This window comes from Balaenoptera acutorostrata, chromosome 11 (assembly GCF_949987535.1).
Source record: "Balaenoptera acutorostrata chromosome 11, mBalAcu1.1, whole genome shotgun sequence".
NCBI classification, from domain to species: Eukaryota; Metazoa; Chordata; class Mammalia; order Artiodactyla; family Balaenopteridae; genus Balaenoptera; species Balaenoptera acutorostrata.
In genome coordinates, this window is record NC_080074.1 from 65,539,928 (window position 1) to 65,561,491 (window position 21,564).

Consider the following 21,564-nt stretch of genomic DNA (forward strand, 5'->3'; position numbering starts at 1 on the left):
TCCCATATAGGATATTTCTTCCCAGCTCTCAGACATCTTGGACAATGTCAACTGTGTCATCAACCGCTTCCAGGAAGAATTAGGATATGATTTCAAAAAAAAGGCAAAATCTCACCAGACAGAGCAAAAGGGCAAGAACAGATTCATCTTGCTGGAGAAAATTACCTCATTCGCCAATGATGCTAAGACTAAAGAGAAGCACTTGTATGAAATTCTCCACTGGCTAGGTGACTGGGGTGAGTTTGCAGTCTGGGTGCAGTCCTGAGGGCGGGTGCCTTCCCCCCAAGACACTGGTCCCAACTCACTCAGCCTCCTCCTTTCCCCTACCCTAGGTCGGCATTTGCTGGGAGGGGAGGGCAGGGTGGTGGGTGCAGAAGGCGCAAAAGACACATCGCAGCGCCTCTCCAGTGAAACATTGTCCCACTCATGTCGTAGCATATCACCTCTATTCCCTAGACAGGCAAACAAGTCATTGTCCAAAACATAGTAGATTGTGATATTAGGTGCATATGTGATGAAGCCTAAGTCATGGGTTCATTATTACATCTCATTTTTTAGTAAGATAGAACCTAAATACAAACTCACACTAGCTGTTTTATTTTTTATTTTTCCAGCTTTATTGAGATATAATTGACAAACAACATTGTGTAAATTTAAAGTGTACATGTGATTATTTTATATATAAACATATACATGTATATAGTGAAATGATTATCACAATAACATATCACCTCACATAGTCACCCTTTGTTGTGTGTGTGGTGAGAATATTTAAGATCTACTCTCTTAGCAAATTTCAAATACAGGCATACCTTGGATATTGCAGGTTCAGTTCTAGACCACCACAATAAAGTGGATATCATAACAAAGTGAATCATGCGAATTTTTTGGCTTCCCAGTACATGTAAAAGTTATGTTTATACTCTACTGTAGTCTATTAAGTGTGCAATAGCATTATGTCTAAGAAAACAATGTACATTAAATATACTTTATTGCTAAAAAGTGCTAACCATCATCTGACAATGCAGGGTTTGCACAAACTTTCAATTTTTAAAAAATGCAGTATTTGCAAACAACAATAAAGCAAAGCACGATAAAATGAGGTATGCCTGTATACAATACAGTATTATTAACTGTAGTCACCATGCTGTACATTAGATCTCCAGAACTTATTCATCTTTTAATTGAAAGTTTGTACCCTTTGACCAACATCTCCCCATTTCTCTCACCTCCCAGCCTCTGATAACCACCAATTTACTCTCTGTTTCTGTGAGTTCAACTTTTTTAAGATTCCACATGTAAGTGAGATCGTAGGGTATTTGTCTTTCTTTCTCTGTCTGACTTATTTCACTTAGTGTAATACCCTCAAGGTCCATTCATGTTGTTGCAAATGGCAGGATTTCCTTCTGTGTTATGACTTAATAATATAGATCTTCCTTAGCTTATGATGGGGTTATATAGATCTTCCTTAGCTTATGATGGGGTTATGTCCCAATAACCCTATCATAAGTTGAAAATACCGTAAATTGAAAATGTGTTTAATACACCTAACCTACCAAACATCACAGCTTAGCCTAGCCTACCTTAAATGTGTTCAGAACACTTGCATTAGCCTACAGTTGGGCAAGATCATCTAACACAAAGCCTATTTTATAATAAAGTGTTTAATATCTCATGTAATTTATTGAAGACTATACTGAAAGTGAAAAACAGAATGGCTGTATGCATACAGATGGTTGTAAGTGTATCCGTTGTTTACCCCTGTGATTTTGTGGCCACTTAGAGATGTAGCTTGCTGTTACGGCCTAGCATCATGAGAGAATATTGTACCATATATCACTAGCGTGGGAAAAGATCAAAATTCAAAATTCGAAGTATGACTTCTACTGAATACGTATCACTTTCGCATCATTGTAAAGTCAATAAATCATAAGTTGAACCATCATAAGTTGGGGACTATCTGTATTTCATTATATATACTACATTTTCTCTATCCATTCATCCACTGACTGACACTTAGGTTGTTTCCATGTCTTGACTGTTGTAAATAATACTTCAGTGAACATGGGCATGCAGAAATCTCTTGGAGACAGTGATTTTGTTTCCTATGGATATATACCCAGAAGTGGGATTGCTGGACTATATGGTAATTCTATTTTTAATTTTTTGAGAAACCTCCATACTGGTTTCCAAAATGGTTATACCAATTTACATTCCCACCAACAGTGCACAAGGGTCCCCTTTTCTTCAGGTCCTCACCATTGCTTGTTATCTCGTCTTTTATACATAATAGCTATCCTAACAGGTCTGAGGTACTATCTCGTTGTGGCTTTGATTTGCATTTCCCTGATGATTAGTGATGTTGAACACCTTTTCATATACCTGTTGGCCATTTGTATATCTTCTTTAGAAAAATGTCTATTCATATCCTTTGCCCATTTTTTAATCAGATTATTTGTTTTTTTGCTATTAAGTTGTGTGAGTTCCTTATAGATTTTGGATATTAACTCCTTATTAAATACATGGTTTGCATGTATTTTCTCCCGTTCTGTAGGTTGAGGCTTTTCACTTTGATGATCATTTCTTTTACTGTGCAGAAACTTTTTAATTTGATGTAGTTCCACTTATTTATTTTTGCTTTTGTTGCCTTTGCTTTTGGTGTCATATCCAAAAAAAGTCATTGCCAAGACCAATATCAAGAAGCTCTTCCCCTATGTTTTCTTTTAGGAGTTTTATGGTTTCTGGGCTTGTATTTAAGTTTTTAATTAATTTAGAGTTAATTTTTGTGAGTGGTGTAAGATAGGAGTCCAATTTCATTTTTTTGCATGTAAATGTACAGGTTTACCAGCACCACTTATTGAAGAGATTATCCTTTCCCCATTGAGTGTTCTTGGCTCCCTTGTCAAATATTAGCTGACCGTATGTGCATGGGTTTATTTCTGAGCTCTTGATTCTGGCCCATTTATCTATGTGTCCGTTTATACGCCAGTGTCATAGTGTTTTGTTTACTATAGCTTTGTAATATAGCTTAAAATCAGGTAGTGTGATGCCTCCAGCTTTGTTTTTCTTTCTCGAGAATGCTTTGGCTATTTGGGGTCTTTTGTGGTTCTGTATGAATTTCAGGATTGTTCTTCCTAGTTCCGTGGAAAATGCCATTCAGATTTTGATAGGGATTGCACTGAATCTATGGATGACTTTGGGTAGTATAGACATTTTAACAATATTAATTCTTCTGATCCATGAACATGGGTTATCTTTCCATTTACATGTGTCTTCTTTAATTTCTTTCATTAATGTCTTATGGTTTTCACTGTAGAGATCCTTCACCTCCCTTGTTAAATTTATTCCTAAGTATTATTTTATTGTTCTGATGCTATTGTAAATGGGATTGTTTTCTTTATTTCTTTCTTGGATAGTTAATTGTTAGTGTGTAAAAATGCAACTGACTTTTATATGTTGATTTTGGATCCTGTAACTTTATTGAATTTGTTTATTAGTTCTAATTGTTTTTTGTGGAGCACACTAGCTATTTTATAGAGGGACTCAAGGTTGATATTCAAAGTACTGAATGGATACTGAGCCAAACAGCACTGATGCCAGCTGTAAGCAACTGGTATAGCCATTTGGGTGTGGACCAGCTGCATGCAGCCCTGGAGCCAGATGCTACCCCCGTTAAGATCAGAGTTATCCGATCAGGAGACCTCAGTCTGGTGTGAGGTATGGTGGATGCTGCAGTGTTGGAGGGAGGTGGTATAGGGATATGCCCTACCCCTACTCACACTGCCCTGCCCATGAGGAGCTCTCGGTTCAGTGGTCCTTCAGCTGCCCGCAAGAACTAAGCAGGGCTGTTGACTGCAGTTAATTCATTTAATTGTCCAGATATTGGACTAGGCAATGAGGATAGAGCAATAACAAGATAGGCACATTCCTGGCCTTGTAGTACAACAGTGCTGTTCTATGTCTATGCATATTTTCTATGTGGCAGGTCTCATGTTAATCATTTCACTTGTATTATCTCATTTAATCCATACCCAACCCTTTTCTGGCAAGGATACTAAGACTCAGGGGAATAAGTGACTTGCTCAACATCATACAGATAATAAGAGGTTAAACCAATCCACCCTCAAAGACTGCTGGTGTAATCCCTGTGCTATAGAGCTATTTGGGGCTCCCTAGAGGACATACTATTCTCAGCCTGCATCTCCCACTCTCTCTCCAGGTGACAGTCTGACCTATGAGATCAGGAACAGGAAGAGTGAGGAGGAAGAGGAAGCCCTGGATGAACGGATCGAGGTGATGGAGAAGGTGTTACCTCTCTCCCTCATCGCCACCAAAGGAGGCATCGAGTCTCTCATTTCCCTCTGCTCCACTCTCATTGAAGGACAAAGAAAAGGAGCACAAGGTAGGTTCCAGGAGCACCTGGCAGGGGAGCTGGGTGGGGTGGATGCCATCTCAAGGAAAGAAGTCACACACCAGGGTCTGTGGGAGTCTTTCTGATTCTCCTCCATAACAAAAGCTTTAGCTGAGATGGATGGTCAGTGGTAAGAGGTTGGGGTGGTGGACCCAAGCTGAGAAGTGAGCAGTTCCGGGCTGTCCCTCAGGGCTGAAGGAAGGTGTGATGTGGAGACAGGTCCTCATTGGTGCTTCCTGGAGCTGTGGCCTCATGCAGGTTCTGGGGAACAAGGCTGGAAAGTCAGAAAGGGTGGAGTTTATAGCTAGAGCTAGAGAAACATCCTTTCCTTAAACCAAACCCAGATGCAGAGCCAAGCAGTCTGGTGAGACTCAGCTGGAGGCCCTCTAGAACCTTCTCGATTGTGGCTACTCCAGAAGTAGCCAGTCAACAACATGGCTCAACCTTGAAATATTACTCCTCTCAGCACTAGAAGGGGCCCGAGATTATCTAACTGCCACATCTTGTAGATGAGAACACTGAAGCTCAGAGAAGAGAAGGATCCACAAGGAAAGCCTGTGGCAAACCTAGGCCCCACGCATAGGTTTTCTGGCTTCTTAATCTTAATCAAGAGCATGGGCTTCGGAGTCAGACAAACCTGAGTTTGAATCCCAATTTCTAGCTGTGTGACTTTGGGCAAGTTACTTCATCTCTCTGAACCTCACTTTCCTCATATGCAAAGTGAGGAGAGCATTGCCTACTTTACAGGGTTTCACGTGGTGTGAGGCATCTGGCACCGTGCTTAGAACACACACTCAGGGCTTAATAAACAAGAGCTAACATTATCATTTTACCATTGATTTCATGGCCAGGTTCCTTACCAGTCAAGCAAGGTCGATAGCTGGGGGAGGGAGGAAGCAAGGAAAGGTGGAGGAGAAGGAGACAATCTCTTCTACTATCCTTGTCATATTATGTCTTGAAATATAGTTATTTGTTTACTTGATTTATTTCCTTGCTAGGTTATAAATTTCTGGAGGGCAAAGGCTGTGTCTTATTCATTTTTTTAGGGATTAGTTATTGAGCACTTTCTAGGTGCCTGGTACAGTGCCTGGTACTAAACATGCATAATCTACTTACGTCCCATGAAGTAAATGCTATGATTATCCCCATTTTTCAGAAATAGAGGTGCTGAGAAGTTAGGAAACTTGCCTAAAACAAGTGGTAAGGATGGGATTCAGGCCCGAGTTATCTGACTCTAGAATCCATGCTCTGAACCGTTAGAGCGTATGGCCTCTCTGACAGTATTAGCTAAATGCTAGCTTGATTTCAGTGTCATTTAATTTCCATATTTCCTTTAGCCCCTCTTCCAAAGTTAGCCAGTGTTTTGTCTGCCAGTGATGTTCACTGAATGAGAAATGAATGGATGCTCCAAGATAATCACTCCAGCAGCTCTACACATGGTAGATCCAAGGGGATACAACTATGACCATGGACTATCCCTGAGGAGCTGAAGTCTGCATATGAATGGGTTTGAACACAAAGTGCACAATCGGTGTTTATGTACATTTTCCTGGTTTCATCAAAGTATCAAAGGAGTTTATGAGCCCCAAAATGGAAAAAAACATTAGTCATTATAAAAGAATGTGAACCGTTGCAGGACCATGTGATAAATTCTCTACAAACACAGTCCAGTGGTAACAGGAAAGGGAAATACAACTTCTCAGGTGATCTAGAGTCTAAGTGCCAGATGGGCTTCCAGAATTTAGATAGTTGGCAATAGGTAGCCAAACAGAGATATTGAGACTGGGAAGTAGCATGATAAGAAAAATCACTCTACTCCAGGGAAATATGGAGGATCAGGAGTGTGTTGAATTGGGTTGAACTGGATTGAATAGGTCCACACCTCTCTGGGTCCTGCAGGTGCTGTGGAGCTGACAGACCCTGACAAGTAAGCTCTGAGCAAGCTCTGAGCCCAGCAGAGATCTCTCCTGACAGTATCTCCCCTGGCCTCATATAATGCCCCAGCTCCTTATTGCCAAAGCCCTAAGAAGGTTGGATAGGAATTTGGCCAAGCAGGGTGTGGAGAATCAGTATAATTCTTGGATCCATGCGAGTTTATTGCCTTTGTTCTCTCCACCTCTCCTAGTGTCCAAACGCACCTTCTGGCAGGGCTGGCGGGAACAAAGCCCACAAAAAGTGATATCCTGCCCTCAGCCACTGAGCCCAGAACAGATGCTCCAGGACAAGCACACTACCTGCATTAGGGTCTCCGAGGTGAAGTCCATGCTGCAGGAACTCCTGGACTCCACGATGTTCAACCAGGGGGAGGTTCGGGCCATCAGGTACATGTCTGCTGTGGTCGAGAACCTCAACAAGGCCTTGATGCTCCAGCACAAGGAGAACAGAAGCCTGGAGGCCAAATACAGGCACCTGAAAATAGAGATGACCAAAGAACTCAGCAGCCAGAGGCTGTACTTCCAGAAGTCCCTCCAAGTCCTCAAGAGTAAGAGAGATGCCCTACTAAAGCAGGTAGAAATTCTAGGGGGAAAGTACCATGACCTTCTCCTGATGAAGCATGCCTTAGAGTTCCAGCTGAAGAAGGCTCAGTCTGCTAGAGGTCAGGCAGAATACTCAGTCAAGATCTTGGTTGACTCCCCAGCCCCTGCCACGAAAGAGGCCCTCCCAAAGAAAGAAACAGTCATAGAGGAAACCCAACAGGAACCCAAGAAGGAGGAGCAGTTTTCACCACTCTCCCCAAGTCCCCTGGCCATGGCCTGGGATAGTAGTGCTAGGCCTTCCACATGTCAACCACTTTCCACCATGACCGTGCATTCAAGGATTGCAGATGTGTACAGGAGCAAGGACACTGAAAATCTTCAGCCTGTGTTGCCATCCTCCATGGATCACAAGTTTCCTAAGAAATGGGAAAGACCGTCAGCAGAAAGCCCAGGCCACAAAGTCAAAGACCAGAAGGACTTCTTCCAGGAAGTGACCCAGGAGAAGGAAGGACTCCAGATGAAGTCCCATTTTCAGAAGCAGCTGTCCTCAGAGAGCTCTAGGAAGGTGGCCTTGGAGAGCAAGCCAGAGCACTGGGGAGAGGAACTCAGCTGGGAGAGGCGAAGGCAGCAGTGGCTGGAGGAGGAGGAGATGTGGCTGCAGTGGCAAGAGAAGTGGGCCCTGCTGGAGCGGGAGAAGCGGCGGCAGTGGCAGCAGGGGGAGGCAGCAAGGGGGCGGCAGCAGAGATCGGACCAGGAGCACGGGGGCCCGTGGAGGGGGCCGGAGCAGACAGGAGAGGACGTGGAGAGAATGGGCTTCATGCCCACCAGTCAATGGAGGGACTTGGAGGAGGCATCACTGGCACCTCCCCCAAGCCGGGCCCAATCTGCTCACCAAGGCAGGAGGCCACACTTGCCCAGGCCCCCTAAGACCCAGCAGCCTGCCCCCAGAAACCAGAGGACCATGAGTTCAGCCAAGTTTACTCAGAAACCACGGGCCCGCTGTGTTCCCACGAAGCCCAAGAAGACGGCCTCCCTTCCTGTCACGGGGACATCCCTCCGAAAGGTGACCCAGCCCCCTTTGCATATATCTCCAGTAACTCTGAAGGGGAAGGTATACCACGTGGATGCGGAGTCCCAGAGGAAGAACCTGCGGCTCCTGACTGAGGAGGATCAGCTGGGGCTGCCCCGCCACCTGCGCAACAAGGTGCGGGAGCTCACCACCACCGCCATGGAGCCGAACGCGCTCAAGCTGTGGTGCCTGTGCCATAAGTACATCCTCTACAGACATTTCCGGAGCCTCCGGTAGGTCCTCCCTGGCACCCATCGGCACCCACCCACACTGCTGCAATATATGGGCAGAGCCAGAACCCAGTGAGAAAGGAGGAGCATGGGGCAAGTGGGATGGGGAGAATCACCCCAGGCCTGGACAAGGTCCCCCTGAGGGAGGGTACCTGCGAAGGACACCTGACCTCGGAGCCTTGGGCAGCCCTGAAGGTGTGGGAGGTCAAGCACTTACACACTGCTCTCCCTCTAGTGAGCTTTCCTGTAAGCCTTTCTTCCTATCTTCCTACTGCCCTGTCCGTAACCCACCTATGCTCCCCCATTTGCCTTACTTTCTATTCCTGTTTCCAGCCCAGCCCGAGCCTCCTCACCTGACACCACCTCCTGCTTCTCTGCTCTCTGTTTTCCCCAGCTCTCACAGACACAGAGTCATCTTGGTTAACAGAGACTTGGGGGCAGGAGGAGGCTCCTTCACCCACTAAATCACTTCCTCTCTTCCCAGACAAGAAGTGATCAACCATGTACAAGTTGTGCGAGAAGCTGGGGCTGCCTACAAGGCCCAGAACCTCTACCTCTTCCTGGAAAACATTGACCGCCTGCAGAACCTCCAGCTGCAGGCCTGGACAGACAAGCAGAAGGACCTGGAGGAGAAGCGCCGAGAGTGCCTGAGCAGCATGGTGACCATGTTCCCCAAGGTGGGCCTCCCACCCGGCGACCTTCTCAGGGGTCAGCACAGCCAGCAGGGATGGGGCCAGGGTGGAGCCATGGGGTTGTGGGGTGTACCTGGGCGCGGGGGAGCAGTTGGGAAATAAGAGAGCAGATTAAAGCCTCTGAACCAGGAAGAGGGGAAGGCAGGAGACAGCCTGAGTGTAAGGAAGGCCAGTTTTCCAATCTCCATATATGGGGAGAGCAAGAGAGGGAGGGACCCTCTAAAGGAGCTGGACAAGAAAACTTCTTCTGGAGGGGAGGTAGTTGGAGCCTGCAGTCCCGACTCTGTGCTCAGATTCTCCCTCCCCTGTGGGTCTCCCTGTCCTGCTCTTGTCTGATCTGGTTGCTCTCCAGGCTTGGTCACAGCTGTCTTCTTCACCCTCGTGCTTGCGACTCCCTTTGCTTCTCTCTGGGGACAGCTCGCCTACTTTCTCTCTCTCTTTTTTTTTTTTAATGTGCTTTGTTTTTGTTGTTACGAGGTAGAACTTTTTGGCTGCATTGGGTCTTCGTTGCTGTGCACGGGCTTTCTCTAGTAGCAGCTAGCGGGGACTGCTCTTCGTCGCGGTGCGGTGCGCGGGCTTCTCATTGCGGTGGCTTCTCTTGTTATGGAGCACGGGCTCTAGGCACGTGGGCTTCAGTAGTTGTGGTGCATGGGCTTAGTTGCTCCGCAGCATGTGGGATCTTCCCAGACCAGGGCTTGAACCTGTGTCTCCTGCACTGGAAGGTGGATTCTTTTTTTTTTTCTCTTTTTTTAATAGTGTAATTTAAATTTATTTATTTTTATTTATTTATTTATTTTTGGCTGCGTTGGGTCTTCGTTTCTGTGCAAGGGCTTTCTCTAGTTGCGGCAAGCAGGGGCCACTCTTCATCGCAGTGCGTGGGCCTCTCACTATTGCGGCCTCTCTTGTTGTGGAGCACAGGCTCCAGACGCGCAGGCTCAGTAGTTGTGGCTCACGGGCCTAGTTGCTCTGCGGCATGTGGGATCCTCCCAGACCAGGGCTCGAACCCGTGTCCCCTGTATTGGCAGGCAGATTCTCAACCACTGCGCCACCAGGGAAGCCCAGCAGGCGGATTCTTAACCACTGCACCACCAGGAAAGTCCCCCTACCCTTGACTCTTAATTGACAGTTTGCCTGGATACAGAAGTGTAGGTTAGAATTCATTTTCCCTCACAATTTTGAAGGCACTGCTCATTCATTGCCTTCTAGGTTTTGGTGTTGCTGTTGAGAGTCCAAAGTCATGCAGAGTCTTAATCCATTGGGTTTGCCCTATTTTTATTCTCTAAGGTCTGCCTTCAGTTTCCTCTACTCTTTCCCCTGCTACCAGGGTCAGAAAAGCAGCGAGTGCTGACATGGTCCACAGGAGGCTAGCTGATGGCTTGGAGGGATTGGAGAATCCCACAGCAGTGACTCAGAATCTGCTGAGATCTCCTCTAGGGTTGGGCCAGGAGGTTAACCCCCTGAGTCCTGAGCAGCCATGGCCAGAGTCTGGGGGAAGCAGTGTCCTGAGGGATTCAGTGTTAAGTGCCGGCATCAGGCAGTTGGAAGAGCCTTGGCCATGGGGATATCTCCCAATTCAGTTTCCTATCACCTTATATTAGTCCTGATCACCTCCTGTAGGTGTCTTGACTTGCTAAATTGGTTTTGAGGTTGAGAAGGAAAGGGAACATATATATAATAATTCTTTAGGTGGCTGTGAGGGTTCCTCCAGCTCCTTCCCCAGCGCCAGGGCAGAGGCTGAATGACAAGACACGGAGAGCATTCCTGACACAACCTGGCCCCGTAACATGAGTCTCTCACAGTTCCAGCTGCTCTGGTTTCCTTTAGTTTTTTCCTTGCTGTTTTGCCCATTGTCCAGATTCTCCACAACAAAGGAGAAAACAGGAACTAAACTAGCAAAGAACAATTCAAGGAATTTCTGGGAAATGCAATACCCTGAGGTCCCAGGCTTATCTAATTGGAGGCATTCCCTGGGCCTCACCCTTTCTGCTCTGCCCCAAGTCAGGCAACGCCTCCTCTGGCACTAGAGAGAGGATGAATTCCTGTCTCCCTGATGCCTCTCTGCTGGTTCCTCTTAGCTCCAGCAGGAGTGGAACATTAACCTGAACACCCCTGTGGTCACCTCCCCAAAGTCAAGGAAAAGCAAGCCTCCCTCATCCTTACTGCGTCACATCCATTCCAGCAGCCCCTCATGCAAGCGACACCTGGAGCTCTTCATGACCAAGCACCAGCAATGTGTGCCCCTGCGGATGGCCCAGTAGGTGCACGGAAGCCGGGGGCAGCTGGCTAGGTGGGTGAGGGAGGCAGGGAGCAGGGGTGACCAGACTTGGGGGGGGGGCTGGCAGCTCAGTGAAGGTACAGACAGGCAAAGCTCACCCCATGAGTTGCAAGGAACCTGGCTTCTTAGCTGCCCGCCCAGCTCTGGCCATTGGCCCAGATGGGGGTATGTGTGTATGTGGTGTGTGGGCTTCACAGCACAGCCTGACCAAGTATGTTTCAAACTATGCAACTGAAAGACTCCTGGGACCCACAGCTGAGAACTTACAACCATTTCTACCCTGAGCATTGGTCTGGCACCTGCCACTGGTCCATCCATATAAATCAACCTGATCCTTCCCACCATGTGACCCCTGGGCTCAAAGAGAGACACCACGAGTCTCTGGGCAGCCAAGAAGAGCCACATCCACACCCCCCTAGTGTGGCCAGTTCAGGGCTTCAGGCCCAGGGCATGTGCCTGGAGGAACAGGGGCTGTCTCGGCAGCCTCTTCCAGTAGTTCCTCAGCTAGAGGAGACCCAAGGAGGTGAGATTTAGAGTTGGGAAGGGAAGAGATGCGGCGAGGAAGGCAGTGACAACTATTTGAGAAGGGAAGAAAACCCTGCAGAGCTTGTTGCTTCCCAGTCTCTCCCTTTCTGTAAGTCTACCTCCTCATCTCTTCTTACACTTTCAACCTTCACACCCCAGCCAACAGGGGAACCAGCTGGAGGCCATCTGGAAGACTGATTTGGCCTCCTCCAGTCACCCAGTAGAAAAGAAGACCCCCACCAGCCTGTCCTGGGACCAGCTAGGGGGGTACCCAGATATTCCCCGGCTGTTGGCATTGGATGTGCATTCCTCCTACCACAAAAGCTTGAGGTCCCTCAAGGCCCGGTAAGATGCAAGGCTGGACGGTTAATCTGGATTCAGGGAGATCTGCCCACCAAGGGCCGGGGCCAGGGTACACACTTCCTGTGTCCAACCGCCCAACAGCTATCTTTCCAAACATTAATAATGACCTCATTTACTGTACCACATCAGACAGAGAGATGCTTACCTGCCTCATTGGCCATGAGCTTGGGTCCCCATGCCAGCACCATTCTAGTTCTCTCAAAGGACTCCACACGGCGTCTCAGAAGATCACGACAGAAGTCCTTCCTTCCCACTTGCTTCCTGGGCTGCACATGAATTGCTCAAGAGGTGTTTCTTGCCCTAGGCCTGGGGGTTATTGTCAAGGAGAGCCAGGTGCAGGTATGGAGAGATAAGAGAGACCAAAAATCCCAGGATAAACTGGGCCCGTCTTTGGCATTGTCATTTCCTTATTGCCTTCTGGAACTGCCCCTGGGAAGAGCAGCTGAGGGGAGGCGGGCAGGACTCAATGGGCCAACAAGGGACTTTTCTGGTTAGGAAGGTTCAACTCTGCCTCCCTTGGCTTGAAGATGTCAATATTGAAGACTCAAGGCTCTTTCAAGGAGCCTTTCTAGATTACTAACCCCAGCTGCCTCTTGTGGCCCTGGCCCTGCCCCAGTTAAAGATCTTTGACAGGGATGGGAATTCCCTGGCAGTCTAGTGGTTAGGATTCGGTGCTTTCACTGCCAGGGCCCAGGTTGGATCCCTGGTTGGGGAACTAAGATCCAGCAATCAATCAATCAATCAATCAATAATATCTTTGACAGGGAGAGGGCACTGATGCCTGCCAGTGTAGACCTAACCAGAACCAAGGCTGCAAAATGCTGGTGCTGCCCCCATCCTCTCGACAGGAACTTAGGGAAGACAGGGTGGCATGGCAGCATCAAAGGAGGCTGGTCCTTGGCTCTGGTTCCGCTCTGAAGTGGGCCTGAGAGTCCCAGCTGGACATCAACATTATAGCCCACCTAGTACATAGATACCTGGTTTTCAGTTCCTGAAGCGTTCCCCCGTGTGTGTGTGTGTGTGTGTGTGTGTGTGTGTGTGTGTGTTGTTGTTATTGTTGTTATTAGTTGATTTGGATACAGCAAACAGAACTGAGAATAACCAAAACAACTCTGGCAGAGTTTAGTAACCCAGAAATCAACTGGGGCCGCACCCTGCTGAGATTTGGCTAAACTTGCCCCTGACTCTAGCACCCCCATAGTGGTATCTCTCCTCTCTGAGCTCCTTCTCTCCCTCTGCATCCCTGCCAGTGCCTGGGCTCTGCTCGGCATCTGTTTCAACCTGAGACACCAACCCCGCACACGTGAATATGTGCACATAAATATCAAGTATACACACTCCACTTGACCCCAAGCATTTCATGATCTTGGTAACTTTCTGAAAATTTAGCGGGGTGATAGGGAAAGGGATTCACAGTGAGCAGTACCAAAGAGCAGCCTCCTTTCTTCCCCTCTCTCTTTGGTTTAACATGCAAAATTCAAAAACTCTTTCCCATCTCTCATGCAGAGCTGTTCCACCTACACCCAGGCCGCCACTGGGATCTCAGCTTCAGACTTAAACACTAATCAAAATATTGTTCCCAGCAAAGACAGTTTCTCCTTTCCAGGGGAATTTAGGTGAATACAATTTTCTTCCCCTTTTTCAAACTCTACCCAAGTTTTTTCAGTTTATCACACTACCAGGTGTGGAGACCAAGCCCTGCTGCTTCTGTCTTCTTTATCCACATGCCAGGTTGGCACCACCTACCTGTGTGTCAAGCTGGTCCTCGAGATTTTAGTGTGGGTGCTGCCTACATTGTCTTGGGATCTTGCTGCTGTGGCATGAGAATCTGCCGCTGCCCAGGCTACTGCTGCCCTAGGGTGGTGGTCGTGCTGCTTTCTTTGTGCATTCTCCGTGCGTGTGCACCTCTGGAGACACACTGCTTCCACTCCCAAACGTGCACCCTCTCTTTGGCCGCCTGCCCCTGGCCCACCTCAAATCTGCAGGTCCACCTGTTGTGTGGGTCCAGGTCACTCACCTCTTCATGATCCTGCCGACCTCACCAGCTCCCCTGGCCATGTTGTCCAGTTCACAGCACCAGCTAGTTTCATAACTAGGGCCAGCCTCGCACCGACAGTCCCATTCTCCTGGTCTGCCTGGCATTGGCAACCTGTCTCATCAAACGCCCGCTGGGGTGTCCTCTCAGCATGTGGGGAAGGGCTATTAATCTTCCCTCTGTGATTTGGGACCATGTCCTTCAAAAACCAGCCGACGCCCTTCTCCAAGATCTTTTTCTGCTTTGTCTTACAAGTGTCTCCCCTGGGCTCTCTGTCCGACAGGTAAGATAGCTATGTGCCTGTACACACCAAGCACTGTCTGCAGTTAGAGAAGTATCTTAACCTCGACTCTAACTGCCCTGCCCTCCCTTGCTCAGAGCCTATTTCTGCACAAAGTACACAATGGTTCACATGTGTGTGCTGAGATGCAGTGAGCATGGATTCACAGACTTCCGACGTGGTGCTGACAGAAGAGAGAGCTTATAACTTGGTTTCTGGGAAGGAACCAAGATGGGGGTGGAGAGGAAGAAACGTGGATGGGTAGGAAGGAGCAGGAAAGAGTGAGGGGAGGGAAGAGGGAGTATTCTGTAACGTGAAACAGGAGGAAGATTCACAAGAAAAGAAGCAGAGCCCCTGGGATGTGGCAGAAATGTTGTGTTAAGCAGTTCTGCATTGGGGTCAGTCTGGGCCCAGCCCTGGACTGGTCTCCCAGAGATGACCAGGGAAGCTCTCGGGTGGGCTGGGTGGGTACTCACATCTCAGGGCCTTGTTTCAGCTGCTCCCCAACCGGTAACTGTATTAACTGTTTCAGTGCCTCAGTGACCCAAAGGAAGGAAGGCCAGGAACACCTAGAGGAGTCAGCTGAGCTTGTTTGTAGAAAGTCAAACGAGTCCTTCCCCGGAACCCTAAAAAGCCAGAAGGATCGAGACAATCCCAGTTCTCGCTCCATGCCTTAGCCAGTGGGTCTCAAATTTGTTCCAAATGCAGATTCCCAGCTGGTGTTTTTAAACAAACACTCTGGGTACTGCTAAGTAATCCTAGAACTTTGAGAAACACTACATTCCTCCTTCAGTCCCCAAACTGTACATTTTTAATAAAATAGAGATGTGTTTATTTTTTAAATTTTCTGCCTCATTGCTAAAACCCACACCAACTCACTCATTTTTGGAACCAGGTGCATGACCACCTGGCCACTGACTTAGACACCAGTCACAGAGGATCCCCCCAGTGTTGTGTCTGCCCTCCGGGAGCCGACCAGCCAAGACAGCCATGATTAGTGCCTGGCACACAGCAGGGCTCAGTAACTCTAAAATCAGAGACACAGACAAATAAGTAACTGATATACTGATGATGAGCGTGAAAGCTCAGAAGATAAGAACAAAAGAAGATACTGAGTACAAGTCAGAGCCAGGTGTGACTGGGTGTGGGAGCAAAGGTGAGTGCATCTCTAAGAAGTGAGGACAAAGATGGAAGAAATAGAGACACAGAGGTTCCAAATCTAGACGGTGTGGGCTTAGGAGGCCATCCCTGTCCGTTAATTAATTGTCTTAATTCAGGGAAGACACTACTTTGGTTGGTTCATACAGCTTATGAGCACCACCCCATCCTCGCTCTCCCTCGCACTCCCCTCCCTCTCCTCCCACCTAGCCAGACCAGACCTAGGGACCAGGCATGATAAAACGTTAGCTAGGAAATTACCCTGTTCTCAGAGGCCCCACAGTCCAGTGATTCTGTTTCTTAGGAATGGAACACCCATCCTTGCTCCCAGCTTAAGGTTGAAATTCTGGAAGGAAGAAGAGGATGTAGGATGCAAACTGATGGCCCTTGGATGATGCCAGAGTAGGATTTAATTTCTGAGCCACAGCTCAACGTATCACAAGGAAGCCTGGCCGAGGGAGGAACGTGAGAGGCATTTCTGATGCAGGTCACACACATGGGACAGCTGTGGCAGGGAAGGGCCATGTCTAGCCTTTCAGGCTTATTTTCTGGAGGCTTACCCCATTGTAGCCAACAAATTAAAATGCCCTCATACTAAATATATTGCTTTATAAATAATTTGAAGGGATTTTTATAACTTTGCTTTCGAAATTAAATGATTATGAGTAAGTTTTTTTAATGTATAGTTGGCTGTGACTTCTCAGCAATCATCATGCATAGAGATGAAATCTAACAAGTTTTGTAAATAAGATGAGAATATTCTGAATATTAAATTTGACAGAATAATGAAACTGACAATATTATGTTTTATAAACATTTAATTACATATATTTTTGTATTTTGGTGCCAATGACATTATTTATTTATTTATTTATTTATTTATTTATTTTTACTTATCTATTCTTTAAGCCTCGTCATGTGGGATCTTAGTTCCTTGATCAGGGATCAAACCCGGGCCCCCCATAGTGGAAGTGTGAAGTCCTAACCACTGGACCGCCAGGGAAGCCCCACCAATGACATTTTTAAAGGTTTCGTATGTTTCCGTAGGCTTTTGGCACTGTGCTTAAATTAAGGTGCCCAGCAGCTAAACCTGCCCTGGTGATGGAGGACTTTGACTTTTTGGATGTCCTCTAGCAAGCTCTCTGGCAAACAAGCGGAGTGTCTGATAGGTGGCCAAGCTGGGTTGAAACCCAAGGAGATATATAGATATAGTATATGGTGTTTTTCTGGTAATGAGGTTATTTAATACTATACAAGAGGCTCATTTTTTTTTTCAGAGCAAAGCTGATGTATTTGGTCAAACAAGATATTGCCTCAAAAAAACTTGGGGAAGCCAGGGCATGAGAAGGAGTACTTCTTAGCATATTTCTTCAAGCCAGATTTGGGAGTTGGCCATATCTCTGCTTACATGGCTCATGGCCTCAGGGTTCTCCAAGATGAGGAATCAACACTAATATGAAAGGGGGCATGAGAGAAGGGTCTACTTTAGCCCTGACTGTGACCTTCAAGGAGGCATCGGTGAAGTGGAAGGGATAAAAACCTTTTGTAAACAACCCAGCCAAAGAGCCAGGGAGGGGAAGGCCATGCGGGGTCTGGTGTGTTCCATGTGCTGGGGAGGCCAACTTAGAAAAAGTCAGAAAAAGAATGAGCATGGCTATGATTGGAGGAGTCATCTTCTTTAAAAAATATATATATATATGAGCATGGCTAAGATGAAACTATCAACTGGGGACTTTGAGATAGCTATATTTACCATGTTAAAGGATCTAGTCTAGTGGAAAAGGTGAACAACATACATGAACAGATGGGGAAATTGAGAAGAGAATAGGAAACTGTAAAAAAGAAATGGAAAAATGGAAATGCTAGAAGTGAAAACCTTAATATCAGAGATGAAGAATTCCCTCAACCAGTTAATCAACAAACTGGACAAAAGCAGAGGAAAAAAATCTGTGAGCTTGAAGCTAAGTCAGAAGAAATGTAAACAAACTGTAACACAAAGAGTAAACAAAGGAGCAATTGAGCAAACCCAAAACTAAGCACCAAGTTGAGTGGGACAATGACAAATGGTCTAACACACATAATTGAAGTCCTAGAAGAGGGGAGACAGAATGGGGCAGAAGAAATATATGAAGAGATAATCACCAAGAATTTCCCAAATTAATGAAAGAGAACAAACCACAGATCCAAGGATGTCAGAGAACTCCAAACAGGATAAACACAAAACACACCTAAGCATAGCATAGTCTAACTGCTGAAACCAAAGATAAGAGAACACCTTGAAAGCAGCCAGAAAGAAAAACAAATTACATAGGAAAGTAAGAAAGAAGTCTTCTCATCAGAAACTTTGCCAGCCAGATGGTTACTGAGGCCTGGCTGTATCCCTGCCTTATAGGTCTACAAGATAACCCAGTGGTATTCCAGGACATTCCCCTGTTTAGGGGCTGATATTAGCTTAGGTGGGTTTCAGTTACCTGCAGAAACAGTAACAGGCTGGAACTGAGCAGTGGCTCAGCTAAGCAGTGTCCTCCAGGGCATGGGCTCCAGTTCTCCACAGTGCCCAGCCCTCCTACTCATGTCACACCCAGCCCCCTCCTCTCTTTACACACACCCGGCCCTGAGCTGGCTGGTGGCTGCATCACTCCTTAAAGACTATTGGCTGTGAGCTGGGAGGAGGCCGAGTAGGTAGAGACTAGATATACTAGTTGACTGGCCTGAATGCCCCTCAAGGTAGGCCCTGGGATCTGACTGTTGCCTCAAATTCTTTCCCCAGGGGACTTCCCTAGTGGGCCAGTGGTTAAGAATCTGCCTTCCAATGCAAGGGACACGGGTTCTATCCCTGGTCGGGGAACTAGGATCCCACATGCCACAGGGCAACTGAGCCTGTGAGCCACAACTAAAGAGAAGCCCTTGCACCACAGTGAAGATCCCATGATGCAGCTAAATAAATGAATGAATGAATAAATAAGTAAATAAATATCTTCCCCCAAAGGTGACCTAACCTGGAACAACCAAAGCTGAGTCCAGCTGGCATACCTGTCAGGGCTCTGCTGTCTGCTGAGAGGATGGTCATCACTATTAGCAGTAATGTCTGGGGGCGGGAGAGCAGCTGCCAATAATTCAGGGTTGCCATGGTGGTCAAGAAGATTCAGGTTTCCTCTCCCACAACCCCCATTCTAAGAGTCCCTGTGTAGGCCTCTGTCACCTCACTTTCAGAAGAGTTCCTTTACTGCAGGAGCCACAAGGAGGCAGCAAAGTGCTTAAGGGCCTCGGCTGGCCTGGAGAACGGGAGGGCCAAATTAAAAGTATCAGAACTGCTGAAGGACGGACACAGCTGAAGCTGGGTGGAGTTCATCTGAGAAGGTGCTTGGCTGAGTGAGGAAAGCTAGTATGACAAAGGTAGGGGAATGAGACAAGGGATTCCTGACCCATCCTTTGGATATCTGGATCCTCCAGACAATTCTTGGTGGCTTCAGCCTAGGGCCACTTCCTCCGCACTTGACCACTCACCCCCAGCAGGGTCCTCAGCTGTGCAGTTCAGAGATCTCTCCTTGTAAATGATTCTTCAGGCAACTATTTTTTAGGAACCCCTCCAGAAAGCCCTTCCTGAAGACTTCTTCAAACATGTTATCACGTCCTCATTCATTCAACAAATACCTATTGGGTAACTAATACTAGGCACTATTGTAGGCATTAGGGATACAGTGCTGAAGAAAATTGTTTGTTTTTTTTTAAAGTGATTTTGCAGAGCTTACATTCTATTGGGCAAAAATAGACAAATAAAAAATTAGTAAAATACACAGTATGTCAGATGGTAAAAGATGCCACGGAGAAACACAAATTTCAACGGAGGGGTAAGGTACCAGAATGTAGAGTTTACCTTTTTTTTTTTTTTGGTCACACCGCTAGGCTTTTGGGATCTTAGTTCCCCGACCAGGGGTCGAACCCATGCCCATGGTAGTGAAAGCGCCAAGTCCTAACCACTGGACAGCCAGGGAAGTCCCCAGGTTACCATTTAAAACAGGGCATAAAATAGGCCTCACTGAGGTGACACTTGAGTAAAGACTTGAAGGAGATGAAGAAGCGAGCCATGGGGAAGGGTGTGCAGGCCGAGGGAACAGTCTGAGGTGGGAGCATGCCTGGCATATTCAAGGAATGGCCATGTCTCCATTGTGACTGGTGCCAGGTAAGTGAGTGGGAGGAGAAAAGCAAGGAAAGTGTTGGAGAATGACTGGGGGGACAGATCACATAAGGCCTTGTAGGCCACTGTAAGGACTTTTTTTTCACTCTGAAAGAATAGGAGCCGTTTTTTACTCTGAATAAAATGGAAACCATTGCAGAATTTTGAGCAGAGAAGTGACATAATCGGACCTCACCTTCAAGAGCATTGCTCTGGCCATAGTGATGCGAACAGACTGAAATCTGGGAAGGGGGAAACAGGGAGACCAGCTGAACACTGACAATTCCTTTTCCATTCAGGGAAGTTTAGTAAATGAGGGCAAATGCTATTCTCCCTACCAAGATGCCTCTCCTAATCCTCCCTAAGATGCCCCCTTCTCCTGGAGGCTCTCTCAACCTTTGTTCATGCATCTCTTCCAGCAATGGTCAGTCTTGTCTTTGTTCTGGGATTATTGGTGGGCTGTCCTCATCCCCCCAGATCTTAAACTCCTTAAGAGCAGATGCCCAGTTGCTTTCACAGCTGTAGCTGCCCCCAGTACAGAGTGCTGTGCACATAGTAGAAACCAAGTCAGAATTTTCTCTAAGGAATAAGTGATCCCATCCCTCCTTAGTTGAGCTGCCTTGCTCTTACCTCTGAGGCTTCTTCCGGGCTGTGTTTCTGCCTGGAGAGCCACATCTCTTTGTGTTAAACGCTTAACCATCATGACAGCCCTAATTCAGTCTGTTAGCCATACTACACGACGTAGCTTGTCAATGGCCTGCAAAGGCAGCCTGTCAGAGCTGGCAGGAAGCACATACCAAACACTGTTTGCCAAAGCCATTGGCCTCTCTGGAGGCTACTGAGAGCAAATTAAATGAGTAATTATTGAGTCCTTAAATATTTATTGAGCACCCACTGTGATGTTATGCTCTGTACTAGGCAGTAAGGGTATAAAAGTCAATAAAACAAACTTCTAAGGAGCTTACTGCAAACATAGGATACACACCACATGCAAAGCACTGGAGAGGGAATAAAAATAAATAGAACTAGGTCCTTGTACTCCCAAGGACTTACCGTCCACCCATCAACCCAGCACTTATTGAGCAATTACTTAGTGCACTGTGTGAAGGCTGGATGTAATGATGACACTGAGACACAATCCCTTTTCACAGTCCAGTGTGGAGACAGAGTAGTAAATAAGGGGGAGCTGGCATATGTAACAAACACAAACACAGTACAGGGCAGGTGATGTAATACAGATGCAAAATAATTGGAGAACAGGAGAAGGAGATGTTCATTGCAGTGAGGGTCTGGAAAGGGCTTCAAGTCTAAGTGGGATTTCAACAGAAAGCTGAAGGATGGATAGAACTAACGCAGGTGGCGGGGGTGGGGTGGGGAATCTGGGAGAATAGAATACTATAAGCACAGAGCATGTTTATGGGCCAAAAAGTAGTCAGTGTGGCGTAGTTCATGGGTAAGAAGCCAGGTGTTACAGGAGGAAAGCTGGGCTGAGATTGGGTTTGGATGAGCTTGAAGGCCAAGCTGAGGATTTTCCTCAGCAGTGGAAAGCCACTGATGATTTTCAAGGAAAAGAGTGATGTTACTAGATCTGCACTTTAGAGAGGCAGCCGTGGCAATGTGGAGAGGTTAGAGAATGGATGCAGGGAGACCAATCAGAGGAACAGTAATGAAGATTTGAACTAAAGTAGTGTAAAGACCCAGCTTTGAATGGATTTACTCATTCGTGCCCTTATTTTGTTCACAGACATCTCGATTATGTGCAAAACCTTGTATTGACTGAAGGTAGGGATGGAGCAGACAGGGAGAAAACAAAAATAAGACCCAGTTTATGTCCTTAAGGATATTATAACCAAGTGAGAGACATGGACCACT

The 21,564-nt window shown here is 46.9% G+C and overlaps 1 protein-coding gene across 1 annotated transcript in view; it reads left to right on the plus strand.

The window, feature by feature from the left end:
- FAM186B (family with sequence similarity 186 member B) overlaps positions 1–16,251 on the plus strand; it is a 25,912-nt gene extending 9,661 nt beyond the window's left edge. The window contains exons 3-7 of the mRNA XM_057557546.1: positions 4,220–4,402; positions 6,537–8,190; positions 8,672–8,864; positions 10,955–11,133; positions 11,839–16,251. Coding sequence (XP_057413529.1) covers positions 4,220–4,402; positions 6,537–8,190; positions 8,672–8,864; positions 10,955–11,133; positions 11,839–12,028 — 2,399 coding nt within the window. The 3' untranslated portion in view covers positions 12,029–16,251. The remainder of the gene's footprint in view (positions 1–4,219; positions 4,403–6,536; positions 8,191–8,671; positions 8,865–10,954; positions 11,134–11,838) is intronic.
- The last annotated feature ends 5,313 nt before the right edge of the window (positions 16,252–21,564 follow it).